Here is a 12,849-nt window from a genome sequence, read left to right as displayed (position 1 = left end):
TAATTGATGTGCAAATTATCAACTTCCTTTTATTTATATACAGATAAAAGTTCATAAATACAAAATGGTATGTGTAGACATAGGCACAGTTATTTTGATGCAAGGCAGAAAAAAATAATGCTCTTAATTGGTCTTTAGAAGGTGCACGCTTCCTCTTCTTCCTTCCATTCCTTTCATAGTTATGCAGAACAGTGTGACCACTGTTGTATTAGTAGCTGATCAAGAATTTTCTTATGCTTCTCAATTCTTGCCTGTTTCAAGAATGCTGAAGTATTTGATCTGAATCATTGAAAATATATGGAATATATTTGCCATTGTTTGCCTTGCCTAGTTTTTACATGTTTGTTTTTTTTTCCCCTCTCTTTCCTCCTCGATTGATTACTACAGGCTTTCCACCCCCTCCTGGCGGTCCTCCACCTTCCCTCATACCCACGATAGAAAGGTGATTATTTGTTTTGAAATCTTTACAAAGCAATATATCAGTATTTTGTAACAGAAATAAAATAGGTACTAGTAAGCACTCTTGCACTACCTGGTGTTCTATGGATTTTATTAGAGCTGAGGAGATGGCTTCAGATTTTTACAATCATTTTCTGCAAGTGCTGCTAGTCTCAATTGCATTTTACACTTAATATTCTGAGTAGTTTACCACTTACTAGTTTTGTTGAGTGATGAAACAGTATCAATGCCAAGACTTAAGAACAAAGTTAAGCTAAAGATTGTTAAAATGTTCCTAAGCTGTTTTAAGACTTATTTAAGTGAGTTTTATAGTTATCAACTAAAACATCCTTTTCTGCAAACGTAAATAAACATGTTGGCCACAGACTCAAGCCTTCATAGGCTATAGGAAATGCCAGAGTTTCGCAGAATCCAAATTTGTATTCTTGTTTTTGCAATGCCGAGTAGCCAGCAGCCCTCGAAAAGTAATTATATTTTGTGTTAGGCCAAAACTAGGGCAACTAGCTCACTTAAGAACATAGAAGCCTCTCGCCAGACCTTTTGACTTCACTGGAGGAAGGTGTACATATTTGTTCCTTTGAAATTGCAAATTCTGTTAACRTACTTGCTACAGGATGATGATGGTAAATCTCTGAGAAAATCCTCATCTGATTTAATTCAGAAAACAACGAGGTGGGATACATTTGATGTGGGTAAAGGTTGTTTCATTATTATATGATGACAGTTGCTATGAGTGACCATTGCTTCTGACAGTTAAGCAGTAGTCACTCTATTTTTCCAGAATACAAAGTGAAAAAAGTCTTTATCAAGTTAATTGTAGAACGTTGGAACTACATTTCTGGTAAATATCTTTAAATGCTGAGATACTACACTGGTCTTTCATTAGCCAGTTTTTTCTTTTGTTTATAAACTAAACTAATCCAAAACTTTTTAAATGTAATGTAACATTTTAATGTAATGCTGCTTTCAAGAGCAAAAATAACACTGAAGTTAACTTGAATATATTATCTTTGCCATGTTTATGTAGGAAGTGATAAAACTTGTCGAAGAATTATACGTGTTTGAATTATATCCTATGCTCATATCATCCATTTTAACCTTTCTGTTTTTTACCTACTTGAGTTGGCTGCCATTGAAAGAAGTCAGCCTTGGAAATATGTAGTTAATTTAATAGTTTATTTATAGAACTGCACATTTGAAGTCCAGCTGTTCTTAAATAGCTCACTTACCTACTTTTTAACAGAAAGAATGAGAATGGCTTCATTCACAAATATGTGCATTTCCAGGCAATTGGAAATTAAGTTCAAAATCAGTGCAAAAACTTCATATGAAATGAGCAACATTTGAAATAGAAAATCAGTGAAAAATACAATAGAATAGTTCATAGTTCACAGTTAGTATTGATTTCCAAGGCRTAGATGTTTTGTTCTAAACTTTAAAAAATTTTGAGAGAATGTTATTTTCAACTTCTGTATTAAGGTATGAATTCAACATATTTGTGTTGAGAGACTGCTTTCTTAATTAGTGATGCTTGAAATGAAGGAGTTAAATAAATCTGCTTAGATACTTTCTATGTGGTGATAAGAATTCTGAGGAATAAAATAAAAGGTATGTATCTGCTAATTCAAGTAGCCTTAATGGTAAACMTGAATTTTACCTGTGTTTTGTTTTCAACAGTGGACATTCCTCTGGCTATGACAGTCGCTCTGTTCGTGCATTTTCATATGGCAGTGGTGAGTGAGTTTACTGGCTTTGAAAATTTTTATTAGTGCTCTATCAAATTGATTGAAATACTTGCAAGGATTTTAGCTGAGAGTGTAAACAGATCTTTCCAGCAATTTATTATGAAAGCGCATTGCCTGTCACTATGACTAGATACCTGCTGTTGTAAATTTAACAGCTGTTAGTAAATACTATTGTTTTGTTTATTTAGCAGACTGCAAAAGTCTCTTTGTCTTTCTTGGTTAACATTATGGGCAAAATCTGCAGCTGAAAAATGTCAACATCTAGTTTCATAGTAAAAGTGAACTGAAAAAGAAATTGCTTTATGTGGAGTCAAATGAACATCGACAGAATCTAGCAGCCGGTTATCTAGCATGCAGCTCTGCTACTTGAGCCAAAAGAGAGATGACAGTACTAAAATGTCAGGTGCTTTTTGACATAGCCCAAAGGGGAACATGAAACACCTGTTTTGCCAGTCAGTAGCTGTGCTTAAGTCTTATGCAGCTCCATGCCCAGTGCCTTTTCTCCCAGCTGATTTTTCTGCCTCCCTGCTCTTTGTTCATTTGGAGCCTGGCTGCTGTAAGGAGCAAATATAAAAGTTCTGTCCACTTCTGAGGTGCATGATGTTCAGCACAGATCAAATGTTCACATAATGTCTCTTAAATGTTCATAAATCTGTAGAGAAGACTTACAAAGTAAGATTTTTGAATAACTTACTTCTTGAATTTGGGGCAGTTTATGCAGTAGTAAATGGTTCATTGACATCAGAATGGTTTTCATCGCTTAAGTGTTCACTTCCATGCATAGTCTCTCACATATTTTAAAGAACTCTTAGGGCAAACAACTACTTTACTCCTTCAGAAGTAAATGAGCTATGTTTGCGTAAGTCAATAGCAAAAATTARACCTGGGGCAGGCAACTAATATACCCAAGCAAATACTTTGTTGAAGTTCTATCAGCTAAAACCGTGCAGTGTCATGTGAGAAAGCAGTCTTTCTTACAGGCATTAGTATGCCCATTTCATCTAATATATAGCCTCTGATTCAAGATGTTTTTCACTTTGGAATCTCTTTTATTAGAATTTGCTATACTTTCATGTTGTAGCAGGAACATAAGAATATTTCTACCTTTTTTGCTAACCTTCAGATGTGATGTGATACACATATACAAAATACAGTAGCTATCATGATCATGCCAACATTGGATTTGCAATTTCTGGGGCAAGGGTGAAAATGGATGTTTGCCTATGTGTGGTTATGGAGACCAAGCAGTRCAAGAGAAGAAGGCTACTAAAAAGTTGGAGGAACATCTGGTTCTGAGAGGGCAACAGATTTGTGTTGGGAGGGAGGGTTGTTTGTTTGTTACTTTCAACACAGCAGATAATAGATACTAGTCAGAGTTTTTCATGAGAGAAAACAGTTGTGATTTTATAAATCAAAAGCTTGTGGGTTAAGTTCCTATTGTATTATTGGCACTGTGATAAGATAACAAGATGGCTAGATCTTTTCTAGAAATACAGACTAATCCCATTTGATCTGGGGATTTGATCAGAATATGTGCATCCAAACCTTAATTTCTTTTATGTATTAAGGAATTTTCTGGATATTTTCTCCTCTCCTTCCCTCTGAAGTATGCTGTAGTGACAGCTGTTCCAGTGGGGCAGGGTAGACAYGTTCCCTGGTTGAGAGGGGTGACCAGTGGGTATTAAGTCAGCTAGTCGAGATAATTAGAGTAGCATGTAATGCTCTTTCTTTTATAGGTTCTTTATCAGGTTGTTGTGATTCACTTGGGTCTTTTTTTTCCCTCTGAGATTAGAACTGTTAGTTTCCAAAAACTTAAATCCATTAGGGGATTTCCTTTTCTTCCCCTTCTCCCTGCCCCCTCCCCCAGAGCATTTTCTAGAGGTAACGTTGTGTTTGGGGAGTGATGGTGGTGTTTATTTTTTTCACCCAATAAAACACTTGTTTTGCGTGCTGTATACATTTTTTTTCCTTTATAATGTTGGACAAAACTGAGAGTTTAGTTTGATTTTTGTTTTGTTTTGTTTTTTTTGAAGACCTACAGATGTGATCTGTATCACTGCGCTGAGTGTTTTTTGTTTGGTCACCAACAGAAGCATGGTTGCAGAAGCRTGCCATCCGCAATTTCTTACTGTTTGTATGTAGTGCCCATTAAAGAGCGAGCTTTGGAGCTGATCTCAATCGTTGCAGAAAGATAGGGATAAAATAAATAGGTATAATGGATTTTAATTTCTGCAGTCTAGGTTGCAGAGACTAGAGCGTTGGCATTACACATTCTGGTACTATATCGGTTTGCTTTAACTGCGGTTTCCCTTAGGTGTATTACACTAGTCTAGTCTGGACTGTTTCTGTGTGTTTCCTGATTTTTACTAGAGTCATTTTGTCTTAAAATCTACATGGCATTAGTAGTGTTCTGAACCTTTGGACCCTGTCTGAGAAAACAGGGGACCTTGGTTTACTTGATTTAACAACTTCAGAATGTTGCCTAGGATTCTTTAGTCTTGCTAGAACATCTGGATATTTCAATCATGAGCTTTTGCTTTATTGCTTAGGAGACGAGTGTTTCATTCCTTCCCGTATTTCTCCTTCCTTCATATCTCTTCTCATAAGGTCATACAAATTTATAGAAGAAACAGAATTTTTTAGAAGTGTAAAGTCATCAGGTGTGTATAGTAACATCTTCAACTTGAAATGAGGACTGTTTAATTATATTGAGATATTAGCCAACTCCTCACAGGTATGTAGAATATCATACTGTTTCTTGAGTTTAAAATACTGTATAGTATTAGCATTTACTGCATTTTATGTGAGAGGTTAATCAAAGTGAAAAGTGTGTTGACTGTACCACTTGTTTTATTAAGTACTTAAGAGTTTTAGGACTTAAAATTGTAATTTTAAATGAGAGGTACTCAGTATTTCTGAGAAGTGTAGCACCTTAAATATGGTGTATCCCCTTAATGAGAAGATCTTCATGAGAAACAGTATGTTCCTGATGAGTTTATGAGATTATGTAAAAATATATTTCTACCATTATTAAGTGCCTTTGACAAGAGGTAGAAAAATAGCACAACTAAAGTCAACAGTTAATTCTAACTAAACATCTTCTCTGTCTCATCTTAATCTGTAGTTCGTCTTCCTAAAAATAATCTTCGGTTGTGTTAGGTCCCTTCCTCAACAAAGATTCTAATGGGAGTAAGGGAGACATCTTGCTGCAGAATTTGGCAGCTGATACCAGCAAGTATCTGTAGTACATTAGAGAGTCAGGGCCTTTTACAGGAAACAGTGCCTTAGCTCTTGTGCTTGGATGCTTATTGAAGTAGTAATATTGAAATAATACTGGATTAAACTAATTGGGGGGGGACACTTTCCTGGATATAAGGGTATACAAAATGAGTATAATATAATCTAGTATAATAATCTGGAATTACTGTATTTGATTTTATAAAAYACACTGTTTAGACAAGCTTTAAATCTTTGCCTTTTTCTTCATTTCTGCTGCTATTTTTGCCATTGTGGAGAGACGAGAAATAYATCTTGTTATAGACTTCTTAATCCTCCTCAGCCTGTTTCTATCTTCACCATGTATCTGGCAACCCTACTGTGGCAAAAGCAGTTTTTGTGTTTGCTATACGAAGCAAATTACTCATTTCTACACTGTCTGATGTGCGTGTTTTTGGATGTGTAAAGGTACTTTGGCAGTTAATTGCTGTTGCAAGTAAATGTTTAGTGCAAGACGTTTTCCTGGCCACCGTCTTCTACCCTGAAGTACTTATCTCACAATGTGATCCCAAATCCGTATGAATTCATAGTATTATACCAGTGCTCCCAATGGGTCAGATAGGTAAATTGAAGGTTTAGTGGTGCAGTAGGATGCAGATGGTAATTATAATTAAGAATTGCTAGGATTGTGCACTTCTTGCTTTAGATGATAAAAACGAATTGCCAACTCTTCATCATCTTGGCCAGTCAGTATGCTTGATGCCTTTTCAAAATTCCAGAGGAAGATGAACATACACTGCAAAAATACCAATCTTAATCAAGACACAGCAGCCTTTCTTCTGCCTATTCAAATTGCCCATCTCATGCCTTGGTATCAGGCATATTTCCAATGGCAAGTCTGTTGAGAATGTCGCATGGTAAAAGAGTATTCTTAATTTATAGCATCAGGAATATTGATTTTGTCTTTGTATGCGTTGAATGCAGTTTCTTGAACTTGTTTTTAAGTCCATTTGTGATTCAGCAATACCTTAGCCTTACGAACTTTTATTAAGCTGTCAACGTATGCCACTGCTTTGGGTCTGCCAGTGAAGCAACTTGTATTGTATGCTTGTTTGCTTTTAGAATCATAGAATTTTCCGTGAAGCGTTTCTTCATTCTGTGCTCTAAATGTTCTTTATGTCCTGAAAACATACAACAAATTTAGCAGTATAAAAACAATTCCAGAGGAAGTACTTTTGAGGCAAAAAGGATACATTAATAGTTTGCCAATATTTTATGAAACCACGTAGCTTCAAATTTTCAATCCCCAAAACAGGGCTTATGTCTCCATCACTATGGACTATTGAAAGTTTCCTCTCTTCCTTTTTGAAAAGTAAAATCAGCACTACATTATGTTGGAAATCACTTTCTTAGTGTGAAGGTTATTAGAAGAATCGTAAAATTTGTGAAGAGATACTAAAAATTACTTCATCCCATACAGTAAACACAATAAATAGCAATTCATATTAGAAAGTAAATTTTCTTAAACTACCTGGAATACTGAGAATAATTACAGATGAAAATCTATGTATAAAAATTGCTGTATTTTTCAGAGTAACAAATAAGTTGTTTATTTCAGGCTACTGAGATGGAAATGACATACTTCTGTCTAATGAGAACTACTGCAGATGTGAGGGAGTGACCAAAATTCAGCTTAGAAGTCTATGCTGCTATTAATAAAAATAATTTGTTTTGTAGTATGTGTTTAAAGTAAACTTAAGCTCACAATTTAGATCAGAATATTCTGTCAGCCAGTGTATTCAAGTCTTGTAGACCATACGTATGTTGTTGACATAATGGCAAGTCAAGGAAATTAGCAGTCTTTAAAGTCCAGCTGCTTTTTTGCTATTTCTGGCTGCTTTCCTTAGAAGAATTTCAGTTTTTTGGCAGTATAATGAACAACATACTATTGTGTTAGGCTTTTTTTTTTTTTTTTTAACATTAACTCCTTGTTTTCCCTGTAGGCCTGAAATCAAACATTGTCAAGCATTTTTTTAGAAGCAAAGCATTGTATAAATGCTTTTTTTTGAAGAATTGTAATGTTTTTCAATGAAAATGTTTATTAACAATGAAGTAGTCTTTCCTTCTCCACTGCCTGCTCAAAACGTCTTTTGTATTCCTCTTTTAAACTCTTGGCAAACCACTGTCTTAAGCTTCTGCCAAAGCTTTCTGGGGCAGGCATACCCCAGACGTTGTAGGCAAGGCAGTTGGAACACAGCTGTCTTGAGAATCCATTGGCTTTAAGGTTTGGCAATATTAAATGCAGCAGCAATACTTTACGTTGTTCAGTGGGTGCTTATATTAATTATACTATTAATTTCTCTTTGCAACACCCTGCAGTCAGGTGAATATTGTTCTGATTTTATAGCTTRTGAAAGAGAGCTCCAGTAAGTTATTGATAACTGTACAATTCTTTGCTAGCAAAGCAGATAGGCAGAGATGGGAATTCCTGACCTCTGTGCTCAAGTCCACTAGAGAGTGCTGTTTCCAGTTTAATGCTACCACCCTCGGGTTCACAGGATGCATCCAGGGGCTTCGGGAGGGGCAAGGCAGGAGAGAACAATTGGACCATTGAGACTAGTAGTTTATATCCGAGTTGGCAGAATGCAGTGGAGATGCATGTCCCTTCTTCTCTCCCACTGTTACCTAAAAAGGTTGTGAGACAGTGTGGTGTTGTGACTTCTTTCCCATCTATTTATTCTGTGAGTGTATCGTCTTTTAGTTGAAGACAAAAAATATACTTCATTTACTGAAACTGTAGTATGTTCTGATAGTAATAATGACTGTGCTGAGCATTCATTAGAAAGTAAGTGGAAATGTTATTTCTTCCCCTCAAAATGATTTTATTGAAGAGAATTCTAAAGTTACTATTATATTCTGTAATCAAAAAAGTATGGCAAAGCACAATGTAGAATATGAACTACTAAATAAGAAGACTGGGATTAGCCAACATGTTATACTTCAAATACAGTTATTTTAAGGAACAAAACATATACAAAAATACTAGCATCTAAATACAAAGTCGGAAGTATCCTTTCTCCTTGTTTTTCTGAATTGTATTTCCAGAACTATTGTGTTTCAAAGGCAGTTCTGTTTCTTGGTTGTTACTGGGTTTTTGTTCCACATTTGACCACATAAAGTCAGATTCTTTCAGCAAAACTTTGCACAATATATTTTTTTTCTAGAAATTTAGACATTCTTTGTGGTATATATCCTGGTTCTGTACATCTTCATAACRAATATATAAATGAGTGGCAGAGGCCTTTATTAGCATCATGAGAAAATGGCAGAGTTTGCTCATAATTAACTTTTTTGTGAGAGAGAAAGATTGGAAAATGTCACTGGAGGAGGCTAACAAACATCTGTGCTTTCAAGCATAAATAGTATTACAGTTTTCGTAYGGTATCTGATTTTGTTCTTTCTAATACCAGCATCTCTTTCTTTAGTCACCTTTCCGCACCTTGCAGGTTCTGCTCCTTCGTGGTCTAGCCTTATGGACACCAGCAAACAGTGGGACTATTATGCACGAAGAGAGAAGGATAGGGAGCGTGAGAGAGAGAGATCCCGAGACCGGGATCGGGACCGGGACCGGGACCGAGACAGAGATCGAGAACGTACCAGAGACCGGGAAAGGGACCGAGATCACAGTCCGACTCCAAGTGTGTTCAACAGGTTAGTGAAACGTCTTAACATACTGTAATACTTTGCTCAGAACTGTGTCCACATTAAATCAGGCACTTCAGTATTAAAGTTTAGTGTACAGCTGTATATTCCAAAGAGACAGGAGGGTGTGGCTTTTTCCCTCTCCTCTTTTGTTGGAGACTGTAATTAAATTTGTAAATGTGAAACAGAAGTGTAAAAATGAAAGTAGACATCCAAACTGGTCATAGTGCTTCACAGATTAAACATGTGATTTAAGCCTTGTGTATAAGGGATGCAGTTGGCTCTCTTCGACCTCAGTAGTTCTAGAAAAATCTATAGAAATATTAAATGAATCTTAGTTCCCATTTCAGTGCTAAGAGCAACATGGTGCATCATTTGACCTTAATTAATATGTTATTGGCTGCCAAAATAGTTAGTTTGGTTATTAGCACTGGCTGAATAATAATTTGTCCTGCCTCTTACAAATTATTATTTTAAGGTCAAGAACTTTTTAGGCAGACAACTACCCTCTATTGAGTTTTCAACTCTCTTAATTGCTTTTCTTAAAAAAAGAGACCAGCAGAGATGCAACTATTCTTTGATTTGTAGGCACAAGTACCAAGCATTTAATGTTGAACTCACTGTGACTCCATAGAGCAGAAGTTTATAGGCTTGCCAAATCTTTCTAAACTTATTTTGCTCTATATTTGAGCGAAGTATTTTGGAGCAAACCTTKACTGCTTTGCTTACTATTTTTTGTTCAGTTTCAAGCTTGCACAATATATATATGTTAGCTATTAAACTAATCGTATTTACTTACTGTTTTGTGCATAATAGTTGCTCTACGTTGTGGAGAACAAGAATACCTGGAGCCAGTATTACTTAGCTGTATTTTTTTGCTTGATAGTCATTAGCTAGAGGCCCAAACTGGGTGCAAGGAAGCTGACTTTCCATTTGTGTGGATGCTGAGGTTACTGTGGTGATGTCCTCTCCTGCGTGCATGTTCTGTGTTACAGGGTCAGTTTCTAAGAACTCAAGACCAATCTAAACATCTGTTTCTCAGCTTGATTGAAGGCCAGAAAGAAGCCTGGTCATTCAAGGGTGCTTGAAATGAGCCTTAATAGCTTCCAGGCCTAGAGAAATCTCTGTGCTGCTGCCAGAGTTATCTGTAAAAGAGGGGGGAAGAGCAGGCCTCAACTTTTTTATGTGACTAAATTATCTACCATCTGTAGCAAAGCTGTTGCCACATGGCTATGTAAGAAAATGGGAGGACCTTAACTAGTATGAGTTGGTTTGGGAGTAACAGAGAGGGTGAGAGAGTTTAAGAAAGATGGAACATGCAGACACAATAATGCCTTCTTTTTCTTCCCTTTTTTTTAAGAAGGTTTATTTTTCAATTTCGTACACTTAAAAATGGCTATGAGGAATAGAGTGTGAACTGTTTTAAAATTTGCATAGATACATTACTCATACTTAAATCACCTTTGTTTAAATTTAAGCAATAGTGTTGTGACACATCACATCATCTTTAGCTTTTTAGTGTGCAGAAATTATTGCTATATATGCTTTTATCAATTATTTTCCAAAAAGCCTACTTTATTAGTATAACTAAACTGTGATTTAAAAAGGAACCTTGAGCTTTCTGGTCTACCTTTATTTGGCTATCCTCAGAAGAAATTGTGCATTTTCACATTGTATCTCATTCTCTGCCCCCTTGAAAAGATGCCATTCTTTTYGGACTGTGATCCCTTTTACAAGGACCATGTCCTCTTTTCTGGTTTTATAGTTTCAAGTCAATTAGTTACCAATCAAATTCTGAATTTAAATATTTCTAGTGGCATACTGTGTACCGTACTGTGGCTCTTTCTCACTAATTTTCCAAAGAATTTCTGAAGTCATGGCAGTAATCCATGCAGCARAACAGGCTATGGTTTGTCTGGCTAGAAAGCAGCTTTGCAGGAAAGGACTTGGGATCCAGATGGACAGCAAATTGAACAGGATTCAGCAGTGTCTSTACCATGAAGGTCAGAACATACTGGACTGCATTAGAGTGTAGCCAGCAGGCTGAGGGATGACATTATTCCACTCTTATTCAGCCCTTGAGACCACATCCAAAGTGCTGTCCCTGGTTTTGGGATCCTCAGTATGAAAAAGACACTGAAAAACTGGAGAAAATCCAGTGGAGGGCTGCCAAGGTGGTTGCAGCACTGAGGGAAGTGGATTTGTTTAGCCTGGAAAAGAAAAGGCTAATGAAGAAGGATCTAACCGCTCTTCCTAACTACCTGGTGAGTGGTTATAGAGAAGATAGATGAAGCCAACCTCTTTTCCAAAGCTCACAGAGAAAGGACAAGGTAATAGTCACAAGTTGCAGCAAGGGTGATTCCAATTAAGATATTTTGAATATAGATATCAAGTTAGGCGTTGTTACAAAGTAGGGTTTCATTATTCATGTAGCTTGTCATAAATTTTCAGCCTTATTTTGAAAAAGTAACCTGAGAAGTAGAAGAGGAAGTAAGTTTTTATGGATTGGATTGCATTTGGGATTTTTTTGTCCAGAGGGCACAGATAACTTTCTGTGCTCTTCAACATGTTGTAGTGCTCTCAAAGCTATCCCTGCAAGCCTCTGGTAATTATAATTTAAACCTAGATTAGAAAATGAAGAGGAGATCACTGTTTTACCATTGGGTATATGGCTTTCTTTCTTGATCCTGAAAAGCCCTCTAATGTATTGGACTTGGAAAACAGATTTTTTTTGCTTTATTTGAAGAGTTGCTTAATTTCAAACACATTTACAATCTGTCATGATTTCTTAGGAACAGTGTGCCAAAATAAGGTTTAAAAAGCACCATCAATAGCATACAAATCAAAAGGCAGTGGTAGATGTTCAAATTCTGATTTTCTAATTAGATACTGATCATCAAATTGTTAGTTTTGGGAAGTGATGTTTGATATTGTGAGTAAGCTGTATTTTAATTGTTGCTACCTTTTTCTATCACTCTAAACCCCCCCCCCCCATACTAAGGCTCTTAAAATTGTGATGAACAGTAGCAATTTAAAGATGCGTTAGTATGGGAATCTTGTGTCTAATGAAAATTTCCTATTACTGTTCAAACTAGTCTTTACCTTTGGTTATAAATGTCTTTTTTGTAGATTTCAGAGCCTAATTCTAATTTCATTTTTAACATGGTACTTGTGTGTGTGTGTGTGTATGTATTCCAAACTGAGCTTTTTAGCTAGATCTCAGCAGGCACGTGCTGTTGTTACAGTGCTGCGGTATTGCACTCCAAGTTAACATGCCCTTCAAATTTTGATCAAATGAAGACTGGCATTCTGAACTGCAGAAGTAACTAACTGCTCTATAAGCTGGGCCACTCTTCTCTTCCGTTTGACTGGTTCTGCAAACTGGCAGTTGTTTTTAACCTTGGTCTTTCTTTGACATTTGATATGAAGAGACTTTTGCTGTCAGTTTTACTCCTTTTGCTGAAGCCTCAGGTTTTTCAGATGAGAGGAAATACTCAGTAGAAAGAGACTTTGGCTGTAGCTATCTTCCCCCCCACTTCYACCCTGACAGTAGAGTAGAAACATGAGGGTAAAATAATGTTAAATGATCAGTAGAGATAGATGTAGGTTAAAGGCACAGGTTTCAGCACTGTGCAGGTGGGGGGGTTTAGTTTACATGATAGGGAATTAGACATCTCAGTGAGGTATATGAATTTCTTGTCATATCCTAGGCTATACTCTAGGATGC

General features: G+C 36.4%; 1 protein-coding gene across 1 annotated transcript in view; it reads left to right on the top strand.

Moving 5' to 3' along the window:
- The window catches only part of FIP1L1 (factor interacting with PAPOLA and CPSF1), a 44,142-nt gene that overhangs the window by 28,368 nt on the left and 2,925 nt on the right, over nt 1-12,849 (top strand). The window contains exons 15-17 of the mRNA XM_085322828.1: nt 388-442; nt 2,137-2,192; nt 8,927-9,131. Coding sequence (XP_085178954.1) covers nt 388-442; nt 2,137-2,192; nt 8,927-9,131 — 316 coding nt within the window. The remainder of the gene's footprint in view (nt 1-387; nt 443-2,136; nt 2,193-8,926; nt 9,132-12,849) is intronic.

Source organism: Rhea americana, unplaced genomic scaffold (assembly GCF_003343005.1).
Source record: "Rhea americana isolate MKP2758 unplaced genomic scaffold, rheAme1 scaffold_8, whole genome shotgun sequence".
Classification (NCBI taxonomy): domain Eukaryota; kingdom Metazoa; phylum Chordata; class Aves; order Rheiformes; family Rheidae; genus Rhea; species Rhea americana.
Note: the sequence above shows the minus strand (reverse complement) of the source record. Positions and strands in the feature narration are given on the sequence as shown.